The 23,586-nt window shown below is 41.0% G+C and overlaps 1 protein-coding gene across 1 annotated transcript in view; it reads right to left on the bottom strand.

Moving 5' to 3' along the window:
* Positions 1-5,811, bottom strand: part of NPR3 (natriuretic peptide receptor 3) — a 47,285-nt gene extending 41,474 nt beyond the window's left edge. The window contains exon 1 of the mRNA XM_053448149.1: positions 4,655-5,811. Coding sequence (XP_053304124.1) covers positions 4,655-5,333 — 679 coding nt within the window. The 5' untranslated portion in view covers positions 5,334-5,811. The remainder of the gene's footprint in view (positions 1-4,654) is intronic.
* Between the last annotated feature and the right edge of the window lie 17,775 nt (positions 5,812-23,586).

Here is a 23,586-nt window from a genome sequence, read left to right as displayed (position 1 = left end):
CAGCCACAGCCTTGACTGACAGGAGCAGAGATACCCTCCGCAGGTTGGAGCTTGGATCCCAGTGTGTCTCCGTGTCATTAGATATTAGGTATTATTTGGAGTGTATTCACTAAAGAGGGAGTCTGCAGCCTAGCTGAACATTTCAGCTCCTTGAGATCACCTTGAAACATCCAAGTTCCCTGAAAAAAACAAGCTCTGACTGGCATTTAATATACATACGGACAATAGCAATAGCTTATTGAGTATAATGATCAGTGAAATATATTTGAAAATATGAGGATTTAGAATGTGACATCTCATTTTTCATAGATCAGCGGGTAGGGGGTAGAACAGTGGGTAGTGGGTAGATCAGCGGGTAGTGGATAGATCGGCGGGTAGTGGGTAGATCAGCGGGTGGGAGATAGATCGGCGGGTGGTGGGTAGATCGGCGGGTGGGAGATAGATCGGCGGGTGGTGGATAGATCGGCGGGTGGGATGTAGATCGGCGGGTGGTGGATAGATCAGCGGGTGGGAGATAGATTGGCGGGTGGGAGATAGATCGGCGGGTGGTGGATAGATCAGCGGGTGGGAGATAGATCGGCGGGTGGTGGATAGATCGGCGGGTGGGATGTAGATCGGCGGGTGGTGGATAGATCAGCGGGTGGGAGATAGATCAGCGGGTGGGAGATAGATCGGCGGGTGGTGGATAGATCAGCGGGTGGGAGATAGATCGGCGGGTGGTGGATCGATCGGCAGGTAGTGGGTAGATCAGCGGGTGGGAGATAGATTGGCGGGTGGTGGATAGATCAGCGGGTGGGAGATAGATCGGCGGGTGGGAGCTAGATCGGCGGGTGGTGGGTAGATCGGCAGGTGGTGGGTAGATCAGCGGGTGGGATGTAGATCGGCGGGTGGTGGATAGATCAGCGGGTGGGAGATAGATCGGCGGGTGGTGGATAGATCAGCGGGTGGGAGATAGATCGGCGGGTGGTGGATAGATCAGCGGGTGGGAGATAGATCGGCGGGTGGTGGATAGATCGGCAGGTAGTGGGTAGATCAGCGGGTGGGAGATAGATTGGCGGGTGGTGGATAGATCAGCGGGTGGGAGATAGATCGGCGGGTGGTGGGTAGATCGGCGGGTGGTGGGTAGAGCAGCGGGTGGTGGGTAGATCGGTGGGTAGTGGATAGATCGGCAGGTGGTGGATAGATCGGCAGGTAGTGGGTATACCTATAAATCCCAGCCAGCATACAACGAAGTGTGCATGATAGGAGTTTTAGAACAAAGATCTGCTTGCTACCCTTGGAGTAGGGCGACTAGAACGGGTTAAAAAGAAAGCACATTTTCATCTATGCCGGAGTATAATAAGATTTTCAGAAATTCCTCAAAGGCAGGAAGTACTGGAATGTATGAAGTGATAATAGTAGTATAACCAGAGTGATTAGCGGCACATCGAGAAGTTTTATTGGGTGCGTTTAAAGAGAATGGGCCTCCAGATACATCCGTGAGTGCGAATAATACCGTGGCTGTTAGATAATGATAGAAATGTGCATTGTAATTAATAAACCACTTGGCCGTCCAGTCTTCCCGTTCCTTCTTTATCGTTCTTCAATGTATTTCCTGCTCATGACAGTCCGTGTCTATTTCTGGAGCTAATCTCACGCCTGGCGCATTAGCACCCTCTCCTTGTAGAAGTGGGTGACTTTTGCTGCCCCGTTATATGATCTAGTTTTAAACCACTTCATTCACCCCAGTCACCCCCGCAGAGGACGTCTCCCTGGGCCAGTTAGAGCTCATACGTAAAACGTGGATTTTTAGGGTTTTAAATGATTGGGGCAAAAAAAAAAAAACGAGGGAAGCTACACTACTAATAGCGTGTAACCTGACACATAACACAGATCTTAATAGACGTCTTTACGTGACTTAAGAACTTGTTTAATGCCCACTTTATAATTTTATTTATAATAAATTTATTATTTACATAATTATATATATATATATATATATATATATATATTATTTTTTTAATTAGAAATATATATTAACCCCCTAAAGTTTTATTCCATCTGTCAGATCAGTTAAGCCGGTTGGGAATACATCAGAAAATGGGTGATGTAATCGCATTTTGAACAAAGTTACAAGAAAATGAAATTTGTCAAGGAGAGTGTCCTGTTAGGGTTCCCCTGGACCTACGCCAAATACAGAGGAACTGGAGCGCAAATTGAATAACTTCCCATGAAATAATGTAAATTGGATTTGATTTAATCTTTCACTGCTGGAGGGACATTCCAACCATGAAGATAAATAATTCTGTTTGGACAGACGTATGTATGTTTATGTATATGCTTACATACATCCTGTAACTTAAAAAGAGAAATGGATTAGCCGCATATTTTTAGAAGGGCTCTTAATCCCTTCAGTCATCTCTTTCCAACGCGCTGATATCATGGTGCGAAGCGGCAGCTAAAAGGTTAACTAGAGACTGAATGTGTTGGCAAATGCTTACGAATTCAGATACAGACCAGGGAGTAACTAAATTGGTAACAACACTGAGTCAGAAAGAGTGGATCTATTTTTTTTTTTTTTAAATCCATGACCTTAGATATCACTTTGCTTTCTAGTTAGCGCTTTGGGTAAATGAATAACCCTTTCAGTGCCAGGAGGGCAGGCGATGCTAATAAAATAATAATAAAAAATAAATAAAAAAAACACACCTCTTCTGGAGAGTGCCAAATTATAAAAGAGGAGTCGTGCTCTCGATTGAGTATGGGTAACCAGCTAGCCAGGGTTGAAAATGTTGGACTTATCTCTTATTACATCCTAAATTACGACGTTGCTTGTTTGTGCTGAACACATCATATGCATTGTCCTACGGTGTGAACTGCAACTTCCAACTCCTTCTCCTATAGTTTGAGTGCGGAGAACAGGAATGCGACAGATTGGAATCACAGGAATGCGATTAACAATAGGGGAGGCACATTTACTTTACATTAGTTTTACCTCGCTGCCCTAATACTTTACCATATGGTGCACCTGTATGAGCATGTTTGAGGCTTTACTTTGGAATTGGGGGGTCTTGAGATAAATAGCCACATTGTCAGGGTCATGCTGTCTGCAGTTGACCCCTTTCGTATTGTATATCTCAGCATTCAAATGGACAGTTTTCTTAGAAGTATGATAGTCCCTGCTTGAATGCAGGTGTGTATATCAAAGGTTTCCAGAGGGATTGATATCAGAGCCCTTTCTGGAGAGGGTCCGCATAAAGTTTTTGTGAAGTCTAATACAAGGTTAACATTCTGAAGGGTCCCAGGGTCAGCTCATTTAAAGAGATAGCAGGTATGTGCATGCATTAACCCATTCAATGCCGTGTGCAGTGTATTACAGAACAACGTTTCTCACATCTCACTGGCACTTGCTACGAAAAGAAGTTTGCGAGAAATAACCGTGTTACTGGGCTGTGAACAAATAATACAAGCATGGTAAAAGATCCACCTTACTGAACCTGTTATTTCACCGACGGGTATGTTTGTGGGTACGTCATGAGCAAGGGACATTTTAACCCATGTGTGTCTGAGGACTGAGCAATGGAAGTTGCTTTAAGGATCCGTTGAATGTATCAATAATAGAGTTAAACTTGTTGCCTGACTGTAGCTCCACAGACATGAAGGGGCAAACTACAGTGCTTAGTATTCATGTTCAATGAGGCGAATAACTAAGACCGTTAAAATGAATAATAATACACTAAAATGTGGCACCTTATCCAGATCCTGTCTGGCACAGTGTTTTTCAACCTTCGCCTTGGTCAACCCCAGCCACCGGTAACATGTAACACTGTGGCATTGTCCACCAGCTAGATTCTGAGTCTCCGAAACCCTTTCAATGCTAGGGGCACAGTGCTCCCCCCCTTTAGGCACTGAAGAGGTTAATTCTAAAAAGCTGGGACATTCAGCTTGTTGTTAGGAAAATCCCCGATCGCCGAAAGGAGATAAATACAAAACATGTGCCAGAATTTGTGAGCATTAAGACATTTTTTTAAAGTATTTGGGCACTAAAGAGTTAATTACCTTTCCAGCAATCGCATGTCATCTTATCTGGATCATTTAATAGGGTTTGTGTTTATTTGTCATTTTTGGGCAGACCTCAGTAGCTCACATTACAGAAACGCCTGGAGCATTTTGGGATTTTTTTTGTCCTGTAATATCTTGCGCCTAATCCTCTATTAAAAACTCAGCTCCCGGTGGGTATCTGACAGCTCCAATTACCGAAAGTAACTTGGTATTTCTTTTCTACATCCAGCAGCAAGGACCCCCCTTTCCAACTCACCCCTGTCAATACTTCCCTAATTAAAAGGATCTCCTTTTTATGCGTTTATGGTCAAAAAACCATTACAACTCCACTCATATTCAATTATATTTAGCCTCCTGAATACCAGAGCCGTGGGCAGCGCAAGTAAAGGGTTAATAATCCATTTACTCGGCTGGTAACAGTTAACACGCGTTACCTCCGAAATGTTACGGACACAAAGGGGAAAAGCCAGTAAAGGGAAGTTAATCGAAGGGTTTCCTATAATAAATATTGTTATGCGTTTTTTTCCGCTTCTCTAGTTAACAGATACAGTTATTAAGTCAAGCTCCAGGCTATTCCCCCTACCCATGCATCGTAACACCGGCTTCCACTTACCTCTTTCCTCTTTACTCTTTATGGAGCGCACGATTTCTTCTGCATCCACGTGTTTTGTGTCATCGAAGTTCTGGACTGACATGGAATAACCTTCCTCCTTAAAGCTAAGGTGAACCCCTTCCATGGTGAAGTAGCAGTTGCGTTCCATGTTGTCGTCGCTGTAGAGGAGCATTGCCCTGTCCCACTGGTGGTATTTGAACATGGCAAGGAACATCTCGCCCATCTTGGAGTAAGCAGGTGACACTCTGGTGAGATGCGCGTATTCTTCAGCCTTGTGCGTGAAAGCTGCTGCAAGCGCGCCGGCCGAAATCATGGGAATATTCCAATGTGAGGCCAGCCTGGCCACGGGGGCCGCAGCATACTCACACACGGGACCAAGGATCACGTCGGGTTTCTGCAGATGTAACGCCGTGTCTACAAGGCTGAACAATGCCATGTTCCCGCAATCGGAGTTCTTATACGTGACATTGAAATGTACTCCTGGCAGTAACGTATCGTTCTCCTTTATGGATTTCAGGGCATATGCAATAGCAGGTTCAACCCTATTAATTGAAAACATATAGGAATTATCCTTGGGCAAAATCACTAACATGCTTATATCGTCTTCATCCAGTGGGTTGCTTTCTGTTAAAACAAGCAAAGTCACCAAAAAAACGCTAAACAATGGGAAAGAGGACATCCTTAAAGAAAAAAAAAATCAAAATAATGTTAATCCTGTACCTATCCCCTGGGGATTCCTGAATCTAGCCGCTCTGTACGTCCTAGACAGAGAATAAAAAAAATTGTTACAAAATGTAACTCTTATTATGATTCAGTTTCAAAAAATAATTTTCTTAAATCAGTTTTTTTTGCCCCCCTTATTGTTTAAGGTTCTCTAAGGTAACAGCCTGCACTCTCTCTCTCTCTCTTTCTCTCCCTCTCTCTCAGTGATGGAGCATCTTCTGTTTGATCTTAATGATTCCCCTTGTTCCTCTGTTTAAATAGTGTGGCAGCCAAGCCCCTCTTACCACACATGGTGCACTGAGGAAGACTTTTTTTTTTTTCTTCAAGAGTTACTCATTAACATTCCTGCGTCATTTCTCAGCCATACGCCTCTTTCTTAAAGCTGCACACACACATACACACACACACACACATACATACACACCCCCAGCAGCAAAACACACAGCATTGTTTCAAGCAGACAGAAAAAAAAAAAGCTAGGAATATCAAATAATATTGGAGAAAAAAAAAGACTGGCTATTCTAATATGCACGAACAAAATGTACTTTACTATAAATAATATTGATTTAAATACGAGATATTATTATTTTATTTTTTTTTAAATTGAAAAAAAAAAAGTCAATATGCATGAATGCAGAAACCGAAGCGTACATCGCTACCGGGAAGGTCATAAACTGATGTAAAGCATATATATTTGAAATAATATATTTATCGGCATATTAATAATAATTGAATTTGCTATTTTTTTATTTATCAATTCCCTGCTCAATTTATGTCATGTCATGTATATTGCTAATTCATGCACTTCAGTTGTAAAAAGGTAAGGTTAAGCAAATCGTGCTCTATATGTCTTTTTTTTTTTGGTAGATTATAAGCTTGCGAGTAGGACCCCCTTTACCTAATGTACTGGTTTGTCTTACTCTGTTAGTTCTAGTTTTGTCAGACCCTTTGAATATATGTGTTGTAAGAAGTGCTGAGTACATTGTTGGCGCTATATAAATAATAATAATAATAATAAACCGAGAGAAGATTCCTTTTAAGTGTTTCATAGAAAGTTGTGTTTAAGTACCAAGGGATGGGGTGAGCTGTGCATGGTTTAGCTCAAGCCCTCTGCCACTCAAAGGGTTAATTCATCTATTTCTTATTGATTTATTATTTATTTTTTTAAAGGAAAAAAAAAAAATCAGTGAATTTACTCACTGGACTGGCTTGGATTCCCTGCGGCTTCTGGTATGTTTCAGTGTGCAGAATGGAATTACTGCGTGCTGCACTGCTGTTCAGGGTATCCATGTGGAAAATTCTTTACGAGTACTTTTTTCACACTCTTGTGTAATGAATTTGGAATGAAAAACCAAGTGAGTGACTTAAGACTTTCTCTGTCGCTACGCTAAAGGGGATTAAAAAAAAAAAATAAAAAAAAAAAATAAAAAATAAAAAAATTATAATTAAAAAAAAAACAAAAAACCCCAAAGGGGAATTTTTGAAGCAACGACAAGAAAAACAAGTAAACAAAAACAAAAACTTGGCTTTGTTTCCGAAAGGAATGCCTACAAGAAGGTGAATGTTTTGCAGGGTATGAATAATCATATTAGAGGCTGCAGTGTAGCGGACTGAAGGTCCTGTGTTTCCCCTTGTGGATTTCACTTGAGAGTTAGAGGAGGAGTCGGGATGACAGTGTGTTATTCATGCAAGTCATTCCTGACTCCAGACCTACTACTTCTTATAGTTCCACGTTTCTGTAGAAATCAACGTGTAAAGAATACAGCTCACAATGGGAAATTTAAATTAAGGCATTCCATAAAGCTTGGGGGCCGTTGCAATGCAGCTCACCTGGGTGGCTTATTGAATGTTAAATGCTGCGAGGGCCATAGTGACATCCTGGGGACCTCTAGGCATGACGACCCTTGGAGCCCTGCGCACTTGGAAATGAAAGAGGAGGGGAAAAGGTATAATGTGGGTGTGGCATAAGAGTATGTGGGTATAAAGGGGGGTTAATATGGGCAGGGCAAAAGCAGGAGTGGGATGGGCTAAACTTAAAACTATGGTACATGGGTAGTCTTTTTGATGGAATACGGGGCCCTGAGCATTCTATCCAGCAATGTGTGGCCCATTTACACCACGGAGGTACCCCGAGCTGACATAGCCTCCATACGCTGCATTAAAAGGCGCTTTGCTACTTTATGTCACCGAGTGCCGGGACATGATGTCATATCCTGGCGCTTCGCAGAGAAAACGACAGGCGTGGAGTGGAGGGGATGGCTTTGGGTCATGGGCAGTGCCCGGGGTACATATGTCACTGATCTTATAAAGACCATTTGTTAAAGCAACTTCTAATATACCAAATCATGCCAGAAATGGTACGCAGGACCACGGCGAGCTTAAAAGACTTATATTCAGTGAATGCAAACAGAGTTGCCTTTTTTTATTATTATTAATTATTGGATGACAAAAATGTCCCAAAAGCATACGTAACTTTGGCTTTTTTATATGTTGGCCCAGGTATCAACGTCAACTAAAGACTCCATTTAACTCTAAATATCATCACTATATATGACCCAACTTATTTTTTTTTTAAAAATGAATTACATCAGTGAAATATTAGCCTCAGTACTTCAAATCATCAACAAATCTTGAATATTTCATTTTTATGAATTACCCCTTGAGTGACAAAGAATCAATTTGATGAATAAACGGATCATGTAAACAACACATTTATTTTCCTATTAATACATTTATTTTTGCAATTATGTTGATTATATGAAATAATTAAAATAGCAATCTATAGGATATTGGGCTACTGAAATACTCAAAATCAGCATCCCATATATTAACCCTTTACATTCCTGGAGATCTGGAATTCATTCTGCCTCCTACTGGTACTCACAAGGTAAATACACCTCCCATGGGGTACCTTGACTAAATTCTTATGATTATTGGATGCATAAGTTTGGGGTACCAGTAATTTACTTTTCTTTGTTTTTAAATATGGCCAAGTTGCTGTCCAATAAATTGGGAGTTAGCCTGGAAAGCTGGCTACTGCTATAACTACCACACTTTCCAAGCTACTTAATTAATGTTATATTATTTAGTATAATACATTCTTAATAAAGTTATCAGGAATCATTCTTTTTCTTTGAACATTATAGGTTGTTCAACCTCATGATATGTGTTGTGTAGGAAGCTGCTGCCATCTACTGGACAAAAACCATATTACACATCTATGCACATCTTGGACAGTGATTATTGCTCTCAGCAAGCTGTGAAATCTATATATTTATATATATATATATATATATATATATATATATATATATATATATATATATATATATATATCATATGGGTGTTTGCTTATACCTTGTGAACATTACAGAAGCACAAAACACCCCAAGTGCTGGTCTAACAGGAATTATTGGGTAAATCTGGTTAATCTATAAATCATATGTGTAAAAAAAGTGAGAAAAACCAGTATAGGGAATAGGATAGTGAATGGTAGGAATAATCAACCTTAATGACTTTCCTTGTGTATCTGGAACCACAGCTGCAACCCTTAAGCAACACTCTCCGGGTGTTGAAGTAATACAGCAAAAAGTCCACTAGGGGGCGCTCGTGTGTTCCATTCAATGAAAAATAAAACAGAGAAAAAAAATATATAGTGTAGGAGTAAAACAGTGTGTAATGCCCTGCGTATCGCAGATTTCCCACTCACAGTGTGTTGATGTGGTTCAGTGCGTCGTAGAGATGGCCTTGAGGTCCATATACAGGGATATATACCGAGGAAACAAACCAGAAAAGAATCCAATAGTGTATTATGTATATAGCGCTAGATACGCAACAAGTGGAGATATACTTACACTTAAATAAGTGTCAAGATGCCCGTAATTTCTGGCGATGATCTGGTCACATCCGTGTATTCTTCTGGTTTGAGGGGTCCAATAGTTGGATACCAATGTGTGTGTGGTGTATAGAAACCGCCACTATCCACATAGAAGGTATGTAAAAAGAAATATTTATTCTTAATTAGCAGCCAGCTGGATCCATCTCAGCTGCAGCTTTAAAAAGTTTTTTAAAATAACATAAAAAGTACTGGTACAAATAAAAATACTGATACAAATAAAAAATATATCATAAAAGTCCTTAAAAAAAGTCACTCTACGCGTTTCGCCGTGTGCGGCTTCATCAGGAGTAAATACTCCTGATGAAGCCGCACACGGCGAAACGCGTAGAGTGACTTTTTTTAAGGACTTTTATGATATATTTTTTATTTGTATCAGTATTTTTATTTGTACCAGTACTTTTTATGTTATTTTAAAAAACTTTTTAAAGCTGCAGCTGAGATGGATCCAGCTGGCTGCTAATTAAGAATAAATATTTCTTTTTACATACCTTCTATGTGGATAGTGGCGGTTTCTATACACCACACACACATTGGTATCCAACTATTGGACCCCTCAAACCAGAAGAATACACGGATGTGACCAGATCATCGCCAGAAATTACGGGCATCTTGACACTTATTTAAGTGTAAGTATATCTCCACTTGTTGCGTATCTAGCGCTATATACATAATACACTATTGGATTCTTTTCTGGTTTGTTTCCTCGGTATATATCCCTGTATATGGACCTCAAGGCCATCTCTACGACGCACTGAACCACATCAACACACTGTGAGTGGGAAATCTGCGATACGCAGGGCATTACACACTGTTTTACTCCTACACTATATATTTTTTTTCTCTGTTTTATTTTTCATTGAATGGAACACACGAGCGCCCCCTAGTGGACTTTTTGCTTTTTTTTTAATCTATAAATCAAACATGTTTAAGAAACGCACAATTCAATTGGATTTAAAATCCGCAATATGTATACAACGGCCTAAAATCAGTTATTTAATACACTTATGGAGATGCCTGTGCTCAAAAATTGCGGCTTGCTCGCAAATTACTGTGCTAGGGTGCACTTCATACACTCCAGACCTACATTAGCTGGCAAATGCATACCGTAGGGCTACAATAACATAGATACATTAAATTGACAGCAGATAAGACCCACTCGGCCCATCTAGTCTACCCATTTTTCCCTTAATCAGCTCTTGATCTTGTCTTAAATTTAGGACCTTATGCCTATCCCATGCATGTTTAAATTCCCTTATAATAATAATATAATGAGTGTGGCCCTATATGCCCATTTATCATAAGTAGTCCTGGTTTGAGAATCTGCCAAACCCAAATTTCTCCTTTTTTATTGTGGAACTGTCACTTTTTACATTATCATATTAAGTTTACATGCAGAAACGGCTGACTGTGCTTATTGTGTTTACTATGCTTAGTTAGCATTAATTCATTATAGTTTAATAGCAATAATAATAATATAGTAGTTGATCCCTATTTCCGCACAGCTGCTGCGCCAATCTTTGAGCAACACTGGGTAATGATTAGCAGTATTAAACTCCAAAAACCACATGGCTTTACATTGAGATTTAACAAGAAAATAACAGATTACAAAAACGCCGTCCAAAACACGTCCCCGATTTATTCAGTAGCACGTTTTAAAGACTTTGCCTTTAATCCTCTCCTTTTAGAATTATTGAACACACCGCTAAAAGCTATAATGTAAAAGGAATGCGTACGTGCACTTTTGTTACACACAACTGCGGTTTACCTTCTGCCTTTAGGTATACAGCAGGCACATTTCAATAAACGCACATAACTATGTTAACCCTTTATTGAGAAAACATAGGTGTTGGCATTGACTCTGGTGTAAAGCAAGTCTTGGGGTTTAACCTTAAACCAAAAGATCCAGAAATAAGATCCCTGATCCAGATTTGGATAGAAGAAGGAATGCCGGGATCACCAGCCCCAGGGTTCTAAACAAAAAGTTTGCCCACTTCTACTTTAAGGTAGTCTTTTGCCGTTAGCTACAGAATCTTTGGTCAGTATACTAAACTGTGTGCAAGCGGAACAATGCTGATAAATGGTTCTATACCTTTTTTTTTTTAACTCTTTCCGCCATCATTAGGAGGGTGGATGAATGAATAGACTTCCAATGCTACTTAGTCTGGAGCTGGCTTATTCATATCCTGCTCTGATAAAATGGTATCTGGTCTTTAATGTCTACACCCTAGAAGAACAAAGGGAAAGGGGAGACATGATAAAAACATTTCATTATGTCAAAGGAATAAACAGTCCACAAGGAAAGCATAATTAATATGCCAGAACTAGAAGGTGTGATTCAAAGTTAAAGGGTTAAATGGAAACATGGTAAAGGAAATAAAGAAAGCTATTTAAATAAATAATTAATGAGTGATTCAAACCGCTTCTTTTGTGACATCACCATTTTTTATAAAATTAGATATAATTGAATCAAATTGAACTGAATATAATTGAATATTATTTTTGAAATGGTGCAAAGTTATTTTTCAGCACTGTTGCATCTCTGCAAATAGCACAGCTAGGATATTTCTCGCAAACTTTACCCTATTACTCATAGTCCCTTAGTGAAGACTGTGCTAGAATCTTGCTATAAACTAAAGCAGAACATTGTTACCCTCTTCATGGACCAGACTTCCATTGTTTAGCACACCGGGCATGAGCACCTAGCCCTAGAGACAAGAGATATTAGGACAAGGCACAAGATTAAGACTACGTGATATGCAGTACCATGGCAGCTCCTACAAACAGTAGAACACAGCAGAAAAGGCCTTGCAATTTTATTAAATCATTATTGATCTCTAATGCTAAACTATTTTATCCAGAGCTGGTATCACTCCCATCACTCCTGTGTTGCAATGGCCCTTTATCACTCCCATCACTCGTGTGTTCCAATGGCCCTTTATCACTCCCATCACTCCTGTGTTCCAATGGCCCTTTATCACTCCCATCACTCCTGTGTTCCAATGGCCCTTTATCACTCCCATCACTCCTGTGTTCCAATGGCCCTTTATCACTCCCATCACTCCTGTGTTCCAATGGCACGTTGTGTTCGCTGATCCGAGGTTACGTTTAAAAGGCTAATTGATCTTAGGAAAACCCTTTTGTAATTATTTTGTTACAGCTAAACAAACCATGAAAGCTGCTAAGCGACCCCAAACTTTTCAGCGGTAGTGTATGTCTACAAAGGTGAGCATTACAGGTAGAGAAACAGCTAACTCCTTGTTCAGCAACAAACAATGTTTGTTTATGTTTGATTAAATAAATTAGCATTTTATAACTTCCCATTGTAAGTAAATATTAAGATAATTTGGAGGTTGATGGAACTCTTGACCATAGTACCCTTTAGGTGGAGGTACATGTCTAGTGGTGCTTTGCCTGCAGGACATTCTTAAAAAAAATATTAGAAATGCCAAAAGCCCCACCTGGCCCACTGGACACCAGTTGGAACACCCAATACATTCTAGAGATGGGCTAAGGATGGACTAACTAACTAATATCACTGCAAAGCCCACTTCTTAATGTTTGTACATGGGTTCTTCAACCTGTCAGTTTCCACACAAATGACTTAATCTCACAATATGAGACACAAAGCACGCAGATGTAGAAATTAAGTGATAATTAATTCATACAGATTACCTGTCCAAACATTCAGATGTAGGAAGCATTTCCATGTGTAAAAAAACATCAACAGTAGCATATTGTAGGCTTTCAAGTGCAGGACCTTCTTCAGATGACAGACCATAGAACATAAAACAACCATAGAGATGTGCTCAGTAAGTTACCAAAATCTTTGCTACCTCTCTATGATCTTTTCTGCTATTGATTAGTTTAGCCCACTAGGGGCAGTGAGAATTCTAGCTCTTCCTAATTCTGGAACTAGCAGCGGAGAAAGGTAACTTTGCAATATACATCATCAATTTTTTTTTTAGGAAGGATATCGAAATATCCAAAATGCCTCTCTAAAACTGCCCAATGGGTTCACTTACCCACTGAATGATGATGAACCGCATGCACATTTTTCAGTGCTTAATATTACTGGAAGGAAAGAAAAAAAATATTGTACTGTAGCATTACACAATTAAACTGAATGTCCTAATCTGATAACATTTATTTGCAATTGTTACATATAATTCAAGGTGATAAAGTATGTAGTAATATAAGCAAATACTACCCTCTACTGGTGCTTTGTGGTACTGCATTTGAATCTACACCTGTAGTGCAGACATGAGCAGTGGTCTGAATCTTACCTTTTGAGTTATTACAGAAATAGTAAGTTAAATTTTTTTTGTAGATTAAATAAATTTAATAAGTAAAATTCAGCTATATCTCACTTATGTTGTTATGTAAGGGAAACACACAGGTGCTGTCAATTCAATGAATGTAATCAGGCAAGTAGACCATGTGACATTTAAATGATGATTTCTCACTCTCCAAATTACTATATCTTTGTATCTGCAATGGCGTCTTCACCTTCTCCAAATTTTACATTGCATAGCGCAGTACTTAAAGTAATAAAGTCATGAAATGGTGAATTTTTACAAAGGTTAATCTCTAAAACTTGTGCATGTGGGGCAGTACTGTACTTTTATGGGCTATTACTGTACTCTTTATTTATATGTGTTTTATCTGGAATCTGTGGGAGTAGTCCTAAGTGAAAAGGCACATTTTCAATTTTATAAAAAAAAAAGGTTTGTACATGAAAAATGGTAAAATGACCCTTGTAAAATAGTCCCGGTTCAGGCCTGGAATGGCCATGTGGCACGACCACTGCTGGCCGTCAGCCTCATACACTAACTGATCTAACTGCCGCTGTAGTGTCCAGAGGCAGGCTATGTGACCATAAAAAAGCAGCGTGAAGGATATGAAAAAAGAGCGAAGGCGCTACTAAATATAAACATTAAAGAAAATAAAAAAGTACCGTGTCATCGCTAGGCCCGGTCCAAGCTGTTCCTTTTTTAGAAACTTACGACTTTGTGAGTCGGAATAAGTTAATGAGCTCTACTGTGGCTAGCATATCACCTCCAAAAAAAAATACAAGAACTCCTTGAGTCATCTGTGAAATAGCCAGCATCGTTAACCCATTCCTGAAAGGGTGTTTCACACGCAAAAAGACACAAAAAACGTCTTTGCTATTTAAAATATAATTCATTTCCTATAATTTCCCATTTTGTGCTGAGCGTACGCCCGCATATCATGTATTGCTTTTGAGGGCAGGCAAGGCTTTTGTTTGAAATCCTAATTATACATATAATATCAAGTACTACGATATTCAAAAAGTTACATTTTGCTTGCAATTTTGCTTAAGATTTGAAGTGTCATGGCCAAAACGCTAATGTGACCCTTGAAGCCCGAGACGTACATCTGAGGTTTTTGGTTCATTCCTGCAGGAGAATAGTGACTCCTCACATTTCGGTTCTGGACTGCCCTTGTATCAGTAGTGAGCCAAAACTTGAGATGCTCCCGAGTAGGGTTGCACCATTGGGCAGGCTATTAAGCGGCTGCCCGTCGTTGTGAGTTGATCTCATACCTTTCATGCGTGTTATAACGTAACCTTGGCAATGGCCCTGAACCTTGCCAACCTTATATTCAGCATATAGCTATCCTGAATATAAGACAAGACCGAGGACTAAACGGTAGACTAAACGGGCTGAACGGTTCTTGTCTGCCACCAAATTCTGTTTCTATATCTCCTGAAATTTGTTGTAGTCTCAATAGACTGATGTAGTTTACTTTTCTACTGGCCCAATATTCAGGGCACCACGTTGGTTCATCACTTACTTCCCAGAAGATTCATAACTACCAAACTTTTATCAATAAACAAAGTTCAAGTCGAAGGTCCTGTCTACAGGGGTCTTAAAAAAATGTACTCCTGGTAAAAAGTTTGCCAGGTAGATACCTTTTTACTACCAGACAATAACACATGTATCCAAAAGAAATATCTCAAGTGGAGATTGTGTGGAGTATCGAAGATCATATACGACTTGACGGACATGGCCACCAATGGCTTTGGGTTTTCCTAATGAGGAATACTAAATGACAATTTGAAAATTTCTTAAGGTTGTCTAGGCCTAGACCCCTCTATGATTGATGTTTACGGTTGTCTAAGAGTTAATTCTGTTCCATACGAGTTGAGTTAATTCAACTTATATTGTTACATTGTAACATTTACTAAACATTTCTCTTCAAACTGTATTAATAAAGCAGAGAAGCTTGACCTATTACTGTATTATCCTACAGAGAGGGGAGATCGGGTTTACATGCGAGCATGAAAAACAGATTTGTTTAAAGTGCGGTTGACTAAACCGTTTAATCAGACAAATGGTCTCTTGCTGTGTTCAAAAAACGTGTTAAATTCTTCACATGCCGATGCTGAATTATTGCTGGCCGCGGCCTTCCATTCTGTGGCTAAAAACCTTACTATGTAATTCTGACACACATGCGATTGTAAGGAGAGCTTGAACGATGCGTTTCAGAACACATGTTAAGTCCACACATTGAACCAATTTCTGGCCTAATTACGGATCAAGAAACAGAACTAATGTTTAGCAAAACTATTTGGAATTCGAGGGTTCATCGTGAAACGGTGATGAAACTTTTGAACAATTCGCAATGATACAGAATCGGAAAAATGTAAGTTAACACAAAGTGTTCCAAAGGGATACGACATAACTGTGGATCGCGCAACATGATTTTTAAAAGCGTTTAAAAATTGATGCCTTGTCAGAAAATGTTAATATTTCTGAGGTAACAAGGTTTTTTTCCCTTAATGTATGTCATGTATGACACTTTATCCTTACATTTTGTTAGCAAATTTATACATATAAATAAAGTTATACTTGACTGAACATTGGCAGTGCGGTTTCCAGGTGTTTTTCAATATGGTGGCCTAGGTGGTCCTGACTGCGTTCTGTTTGGTCACAGAATACCGAAATCGCTATTCCACACAAACACACACACACAAAAAAGGGGGCCATGTTTGTTGCTGACATAAATATAATGGGTAATGGTTTTAAATAACTTTCCACCTATACAGTTTCTAGCCGGCGGCTGGCACAATGTGTAGGTGCAATGTTGTTACCTAACAAGTGACATCTTGTGGGTTTTCATTGACCGGGGGCACTTTAAATTAAAAAAAAAAAGTTGAAGGAACAGCATTCTGCCAGCTTATTTATTGTGAGGTCAGCTCGCTGGCATGCTGGTAACGGAATTTGATGGCGCTATTTAAAACAATAAATAATAATAATAATATATTTATGGTTAGGTTGTGTACTGTTGTGTGTGAGCAGCCACATCTGTTGGATACATTTATCAATGGGGTAGGTGGATTTAAAAAAGAAAAAAACTACTTAGTGTCCTTAATTTTACTATTTAGTTTAATAAATATTTATGGGTAAATAATGTGGGGAGTTTTCCCGAATGTTGCCTCATTGTTACCTTAATGCATGATGGAATCAGTGAGTGTCAGTTGCAACTCTGACTGAAGTACCCTCAATCTCCGGACCAGGCCCCCCCCACCACCCAATTTACTTTAACCCAATAACGACAGACACATGAAGCTCGGGTTGAAAAGGCCACAGCCTTTATTTATTAACCAAGTCAATACCACGCAACCTTAGGCCCGATACCTCGTTGCGTTAACAGGGCAAAGACTGCCAAACTGAACACATAAATATAATAAATAACATCAATGAACATAAATAATTAACAAAAACCCTAAAGCCTACCAGGCAAACTAGGAACCAACACACAGGGATGAACAAGATGCCCAAAACCGAACCTGAGGCTCCTAGCACCACTATTAAGTGGAGAAAACTGCATTAAGACAATTACCAGAACTGGTATTTGGTCGCAATTATTGTGACGGAGCAAGCAGTTCAAAGGTTGTAAGCTTTTTGTTATCGGAAATGACTGTATGGTAATAGAGTGTCAAAAAGCTTTGAGAAGATCAAAAAGAAGACACACTAGGGTGACCACATCAGGCATTGTACAGATTGCTGACCAGCCAAGACAAATTGCTGCCCTGTAGTATGTGGGATGTATGAAAGGGAACCAATTAGTCAGTTATACATTATCCATACTGCAGGGCAGCACTTTATCTGGGCTGGTCAGCAATATCTAAAAGGTATATATGTCCTGGAAAACATGGCCAATATGGTAACACATGTCACATAATTGTACTGAAAATGACCCTGATACGTGGCTTCATATGAATGGCCTGCTTTCAATACCCCAAGCCGAGGCTTTTGGTAAAAGTCACTGTAGCTTTATTTTTTTTTAAATTGTCTTTGGTTATGACATGCTTTAAGTATTATATATATATATATATATATATAACATGAGTCTGTCTTCTGCATCCACATTGTTACAAAGATGTTTTTATAAACACGGATTCAGTTTGTAAAGCGCTCTCCTGAATACCAAATAACTGCTAAAGATGAAGTGTACTGCAATGAATGATTTCGCCTTGGCATCCCCATTTGTGTATGTTAGAGAATCGAAGGGTTACAATATTTGGAAACCATTTCAGGACAGAAGGAAGCCGGGGAAAGTATTTATGAGGACCCTGTGGGAACATTCATTTTGCATGACAGTTTGGCGATCGATTTTTCTTAGAGAAGAGTGTTGGACAACCCGTTGCTGTCTTCTCTAGGAAATTCTGTAGTATCGAGGCGATCTCCTCTGCGATGCATTCCTCTGGAACAGCAAAGCCCGCTGTGGTTAGTGAAAGATGTCTGGGAAGGGAGTGGGTGTTTCCTGGAGTACCCCTCCGGTTTGGAGCTGATCTCTTAAAAGTTTACAGGTTATTAAGGACACAAAAGAAACAAGCGTTCGAGATACTGGGATCCGGGGCACAGCGATAAACTACATTAAAAAAACGTATATGTATGATCAAGCATAATAATTGTTATTAATTAAAAAAAGTCCACGCAGGACACATAGACCTCGATACAAAGAGTTTCAAGACATATGGAGCAATATGATCAAGAAACATAAAATGCTAAACTTTTCGTAAAAAAAACTTATACAATGCCACTGCTGAATGTGGATATGGAAAGATAAGTACCGTGCTGGTAAAATCCAAGACGCCAATGCCTATCTCCTCGAAGGCAGAGCTATCATGGCACTCTTTTTTAAACAATGGAAATATTTGCAAAAGGTCCCTGCCCCAGAGTAGTACATCTGAAGTTTGAGGGCTTCAAATATTTTGTGAAACTACGCTCTATGAAGATGTTGGCCTACTTAAAAGTATTCGGAACTACTAAGGACATCCTAAGACTAATACAGCTACATTTACACTCAATGGGAGTGCTTTCGGCACAGGCGTGCATGGGATGGGGGGCATGTTTGATGTCTTGGATGAACCGGCCCTGGCTGGTGTTGCGTACACTACTCAAGTGGCAACTGTAAGGGTGGCAAAGCCATTTGCGTGCTTGGTGGTGATGAATCCCTCGTCCCCCATACTTTACCTTTGGGGAGAGGTTTTTGTGTTGGTGTGCATAACATTGTATGTTCCTTCCAAACAACTCAAGTTTGGTTTCATCTATCCACAGATGGCAGCAGTGTTGTGGAACATCTAGGTGCTCTTTTGCGAACTTCAGTGGTGCAAGAGTGTTTTTTTTGGATGGTAGTGGCTTCCGCAGTGGTGTCATCCAAGGAACACCACGTATATTTCATTTTCACTATGTTCATTGTTTTACGTATGATAGATACATGAAGAGAACAGCATGTTCCAGAGATTCCTGTAATCCTTTAGGTGACACCCTACAATTCTTCTTAACCTCATTGAGCATTCTATGCTTCGTTTGCAGTCATCTTTGCAGGATACCCACCCATTGGGAGACAGTTTGTCTTACTGTGGACTAATAAACATCAAGGCTTTTAGACATACTTTTGTAACCTTTTCCAGCTTTATGCTGGTCAACAGTTTTTAATCTTAGGTCTTCAGAGATCTCTTTTGGTTTGAGGTATAGTTCACATGAATTGAACGCACACGTTGGGAATGTTTTTTTATAGGGCACCTTCAGTCTCGCTTCATTAATTGGACTTCAGATTTACCGACTCCAATTAACTTCTAGAGACGTCATTAGACTAGGGGGTCACATACTTTTTCCACCCTGCACTTTGAATATTTACTTGGTGTGTTCATATATTTTTTGTGTTTTATTAATTGAAGAAGACTGTATTTGTCGATTGTTGTGACTTGAAGATCAGATAAAATTTAATGGCCAATATATGCAGAAATCCAAAGGGTTCATATGGTTTATTAGATAGGGACTAATACATTTTTATTTGGTTTATGATTCCCTCTTTTTATTATTAAAATATACACATTTTATTTAAAACACTTCATTCTCCAATGGAAAAAAAATCTAACACTGGTTTACAAGAACATTTCTCTTTAATGTAACCTTATTTAAGTTGAAAAAAACTAGTTTGCTAACTTTGCCGAAATCGTGGCTGTCTAAAAGAAGGAAGTATATATATATATATAGGAACACAACATAAAAAAGTGTGTCCCGAATCTATTACAAACCCCAACTCTAGTAATATGTTGTAAGCAGGAAAGTGAACATACATTTCATGTGAACAGTCTTTAATTAACCGATACTATGAGAATACATAGTAGTGCAGTTCCAACAGTACCTTATTGAATCATAGTTCTTCAATGTATAAATGTACTCACAAACACAATTAAGCGAAAAAGCCTCTCAATAGATGCAGTTTAATAGAGTGAAAAAGCCCTGATAAACAATTAGGGATTACTCTAGCCTTGGTGTAGAGCTAATCTAAATTTTATTAAAGACAGGAGGCGAATATTTGCATAACTTCTTTACTTCAAGACCTCCAGCAGCAAAGAAGCAGTTAAAAAAACATAGAAACAAAAGGACCAATCAGAACATAATAGAGTCCATAAATAACAGTCCGAAACCTCCAACTTCCTCTTCTTTGATGTGCAAAAACAGGTAGCACTAAATAACGTCTCCGGAACTACTTCAGAGGAAAACACGTAGACCGCCAAAGGTAGAGATCAGGAACTTCAACCGAACAGCACCAGCCCCAACGGAATCAAGCTGTAAATGGAACAAAAATATGTGAAAGTACACGGCATACACAGTATACATAGTATACAAGAAGCAAAAACAGGTAAGTATGATCAAAACACTAAGTCATAGTAATCATAATATAAAACATCCAACTAGGAAAAAACACAATAAAATAGAACAGTAACCCAGGGAGGGAAACACAGGGTGGGAAATATTCGCCTCCTGTCTTTAATAAAATTTAGATTAGCTCTACACCAAGGCTAGAGTAATCCCTAATTTTATGGCAAGACAGGAGGCTTCATATTTGCAATTTTAAAGCGTCCCCACAACAGCAAGAGACGGATGAATACGGGGACGATAATAAAACGTACGAAAGGTAGACTCCCTAGACCAATCGGCTGCGGAAAGGATGTCAGACAGAGAGCCACCCAAATCAAAAGCAGCGGAAGCAGCTGCTCCCCTAACCGAGTGAGCCCCAAAGGAACCGTCCACTCCTGCCAACCGCAGGATCCACTTAATCCATCTGGCAACCGTAGGAGATGACACCGGTTTAAAGGGAGAGACATAAGAGATCAACAGAGGGCCCGAAGAGACTGCCCTAAGAGACGCTGTGGAAAACAGATAAACACGAACACACCTAGCCACACACAGCCTAGGCCTGTCAGGAAAATAAGGATAAGACACCGAGGAAGAAAGACCTTTGGTCCTACGAGAAACGGACACAGAAACACCATCTGGGGTAAAGGAAAAAGAGTCAGTGTTAAACGCTCGAATGTCAGAAACCCTCCGGAAAGACACCAAACACAGGAGAAGGGCCAATTTCGCCGAAAGCTGACGTAATGATAGGCCCTCGTTATCCGGCCACGCTTCTAGGAACCGTAGAGCAATGGATACATCCCAAAACGCAACATACCTGGAAGGAGGGGGTCGAGCAAGACGAATCCCTCGAAGGAGACGACAAACAGTCGGATCCTTCCCGATACTAACCCCCGCGACAGGAACGTGAGCGGCCGAAATGGCCGACCGAAACAAATTTATCGTCCGATAAGACTTCCCCGACGCGAACAGATGAGTGAGAAAATTCAAGACGAACACCACAGGTGCTGTAAAGGGATCCGCCTGTTGTTCCACACACCAGCTATACCAGGATCCCCACGCCTGAAGATAGGAGCGTCTGGTGCCCGGAGCCCAGGAATCCCAGAGGAGATCTCTAGCTGCGTCTGATAAGCCTGCCGTAGTCCAGGATCCCCTGAAATCGTCCAGGCCACCAATGACAACTGGTCTAGAAGCACCAGCGGATGAGGATTGCCCTCCGGATCCAGTAGGAGATCCTGAGACGAGGGAAGGAGCAGGGGATCGTCGCACGACAATTCCAACAGCAGGGGAAACCAGGGTTGTGTCTTCCAATAAGGGGCAATCAGCAGGATCGTGACCCATTGCCTGTTCACCAGATGGAGCGTCCGGAGGATCATGGAGAAGGGTGGGAAGGCATACGCCCCCGACGTCAGCCACGTCTGAAGGAAGGCATCCACAGCCAGAGACAGGGGATCCGGGAGCCAGCTGAAGAACTCCGGTGTCTGCCGGTTCGTCCGGGATGCGAACAGATCCAAGGTGAACGGACCCCGAACCTGATCCAGAACTCTGAAAACGGTCGGTAGCAAACGCCAATCGCTGGCATCCCTCCAATGTCTGGAGAAATAGTCCGCCACGAGGTTCTCTTTCCCTGGAATGTACTCTGCCCTGATGGAGAGGTGGTTGTCCAGGCAATATTGATACAGATCTCTGGTGAGATCCGACAGAAGCTTGGATCTTGAGCCGCCTAGCCGATTGATATAACGAACGGCGGACACATTGTCCATCCTCAGGACCAGGGAACAATGGGTGACGTCCTTGGTAAAACTTCGTATGGCGAAGGATCCGGCGATTAGTTCCAAACAATTTATGTGGAAACCTCGTTCCTCCTCCGTCCAGAGTCCGCCCGTGGCTAAATCTCCGCAAGCTGCCCCCCAGCCAAGAAGGCTGGCATCCGACTCCAAATAGAAGTCCGGGGCCTGACCGAAAATGGCACGGCCATTCCAAGCTTCCATGTGCCGAAGCCACCAGTGAAGCTCTACGCGCACCTCGTCGGTCAACCGGATGGGTTGGTCGTAAGAAGTAGACTTTCGCAGGTAGGACGTCTTGAGACGTTGCATGGCGCGGTAATGCAGCGGACCCGGAAACACCGCCTGAATGGACGCGGACAGTAAGCCCAGCATGCGAGCCAAATCCCTCAGGGAGACAACATTGGACTGTAGGAGGCGACGGATGTTCTTTTTGATAGCTACGATCTTGGACGTCGGTAGTTTCAAGACCGCCTCCACCGAGTCCACGAGGAATCCAAGGAACTGGATCGATTGAGTAGGAGAAAGCTCTGACTTGGCCTCGTTGACAATGACTGGAACAGATGAACGGTAAGCTGGGTGTCCTTCATCAGGGTTTCCCGATCCTGGGCCATCAGGAGCACGTCGTCCAGATAGATGATGGACCTCACTCCGCGTTCGCGCAGAAACTCCATAACCGGTTTGAGGAGTTTGGTGAAACACCACGGAGCCGAACTGAGGCCAAAGGGAAGGCAGGTGAACTGCCAGAGCTCGCCGTGCCACCAGAATTGGAGGAAACGTCTGTCTGCTGCGTGAATTGGTACCGTAAGGTAGGCATCCTTCAGGTCCAGGCGAGTGAACCAATCCCCGTCTCTCAGTAGATCCCGCAGAAGATGGATCCCTTCCATCTTGAAGTGATGATAAGCAACGTGGGCGTTCAGCGCACGTAAATTGATCACCGGACGGAAATCTCCAGTCTTTTTCTTGACGAGGAAGATGTTGCTGACGAAGACCGGCACACCTGGGGCCCGCTCGATCACGCGTTTCTCCCGAAGGGAAAAAAGCTCTGCATGAACCAAAGCTTGGGCGTCCCGTGACATACGGATAGGGGAAGGGGCCCTGTCCTGATAAGGATGGGAAACAAAGTCTATGCGAAACCCTGTGACACATTGAAGGATCCAAGGATCCTGAGTTAACTGTTCCCAACAATGAAGGAAATGAACGAGCCTGCCCGCTACAGGAATGTAAGGAAATCACAGAAATACACAGAAAACAAGGCTATACATTATAAGAAAATAATGAGACAAGGCAAAATAATGAAAAAATATGAAATATTGTAAAAGAACAATAAATCAGTGTAGCACACTAGCA

The sequence above is a fragment of the Spea bombifrons genome, chromosome 1 (genome assembly GCF_027358695.1).
Source record: "Spea bombifrons isolate aSpeBom1 chromosome 1, aSpeBom1.2.pri, whole genome shotgun sequence".
Classification (NCBI taxonomy): Eukaryota; Metazoa; Chordata; class Amphibia; order Anura; family Pelobatidae; genus Spea; species Spea bombifrons.
This window is presented reverse-complemented; position numbering and strand designations above follow the sequence as displayed.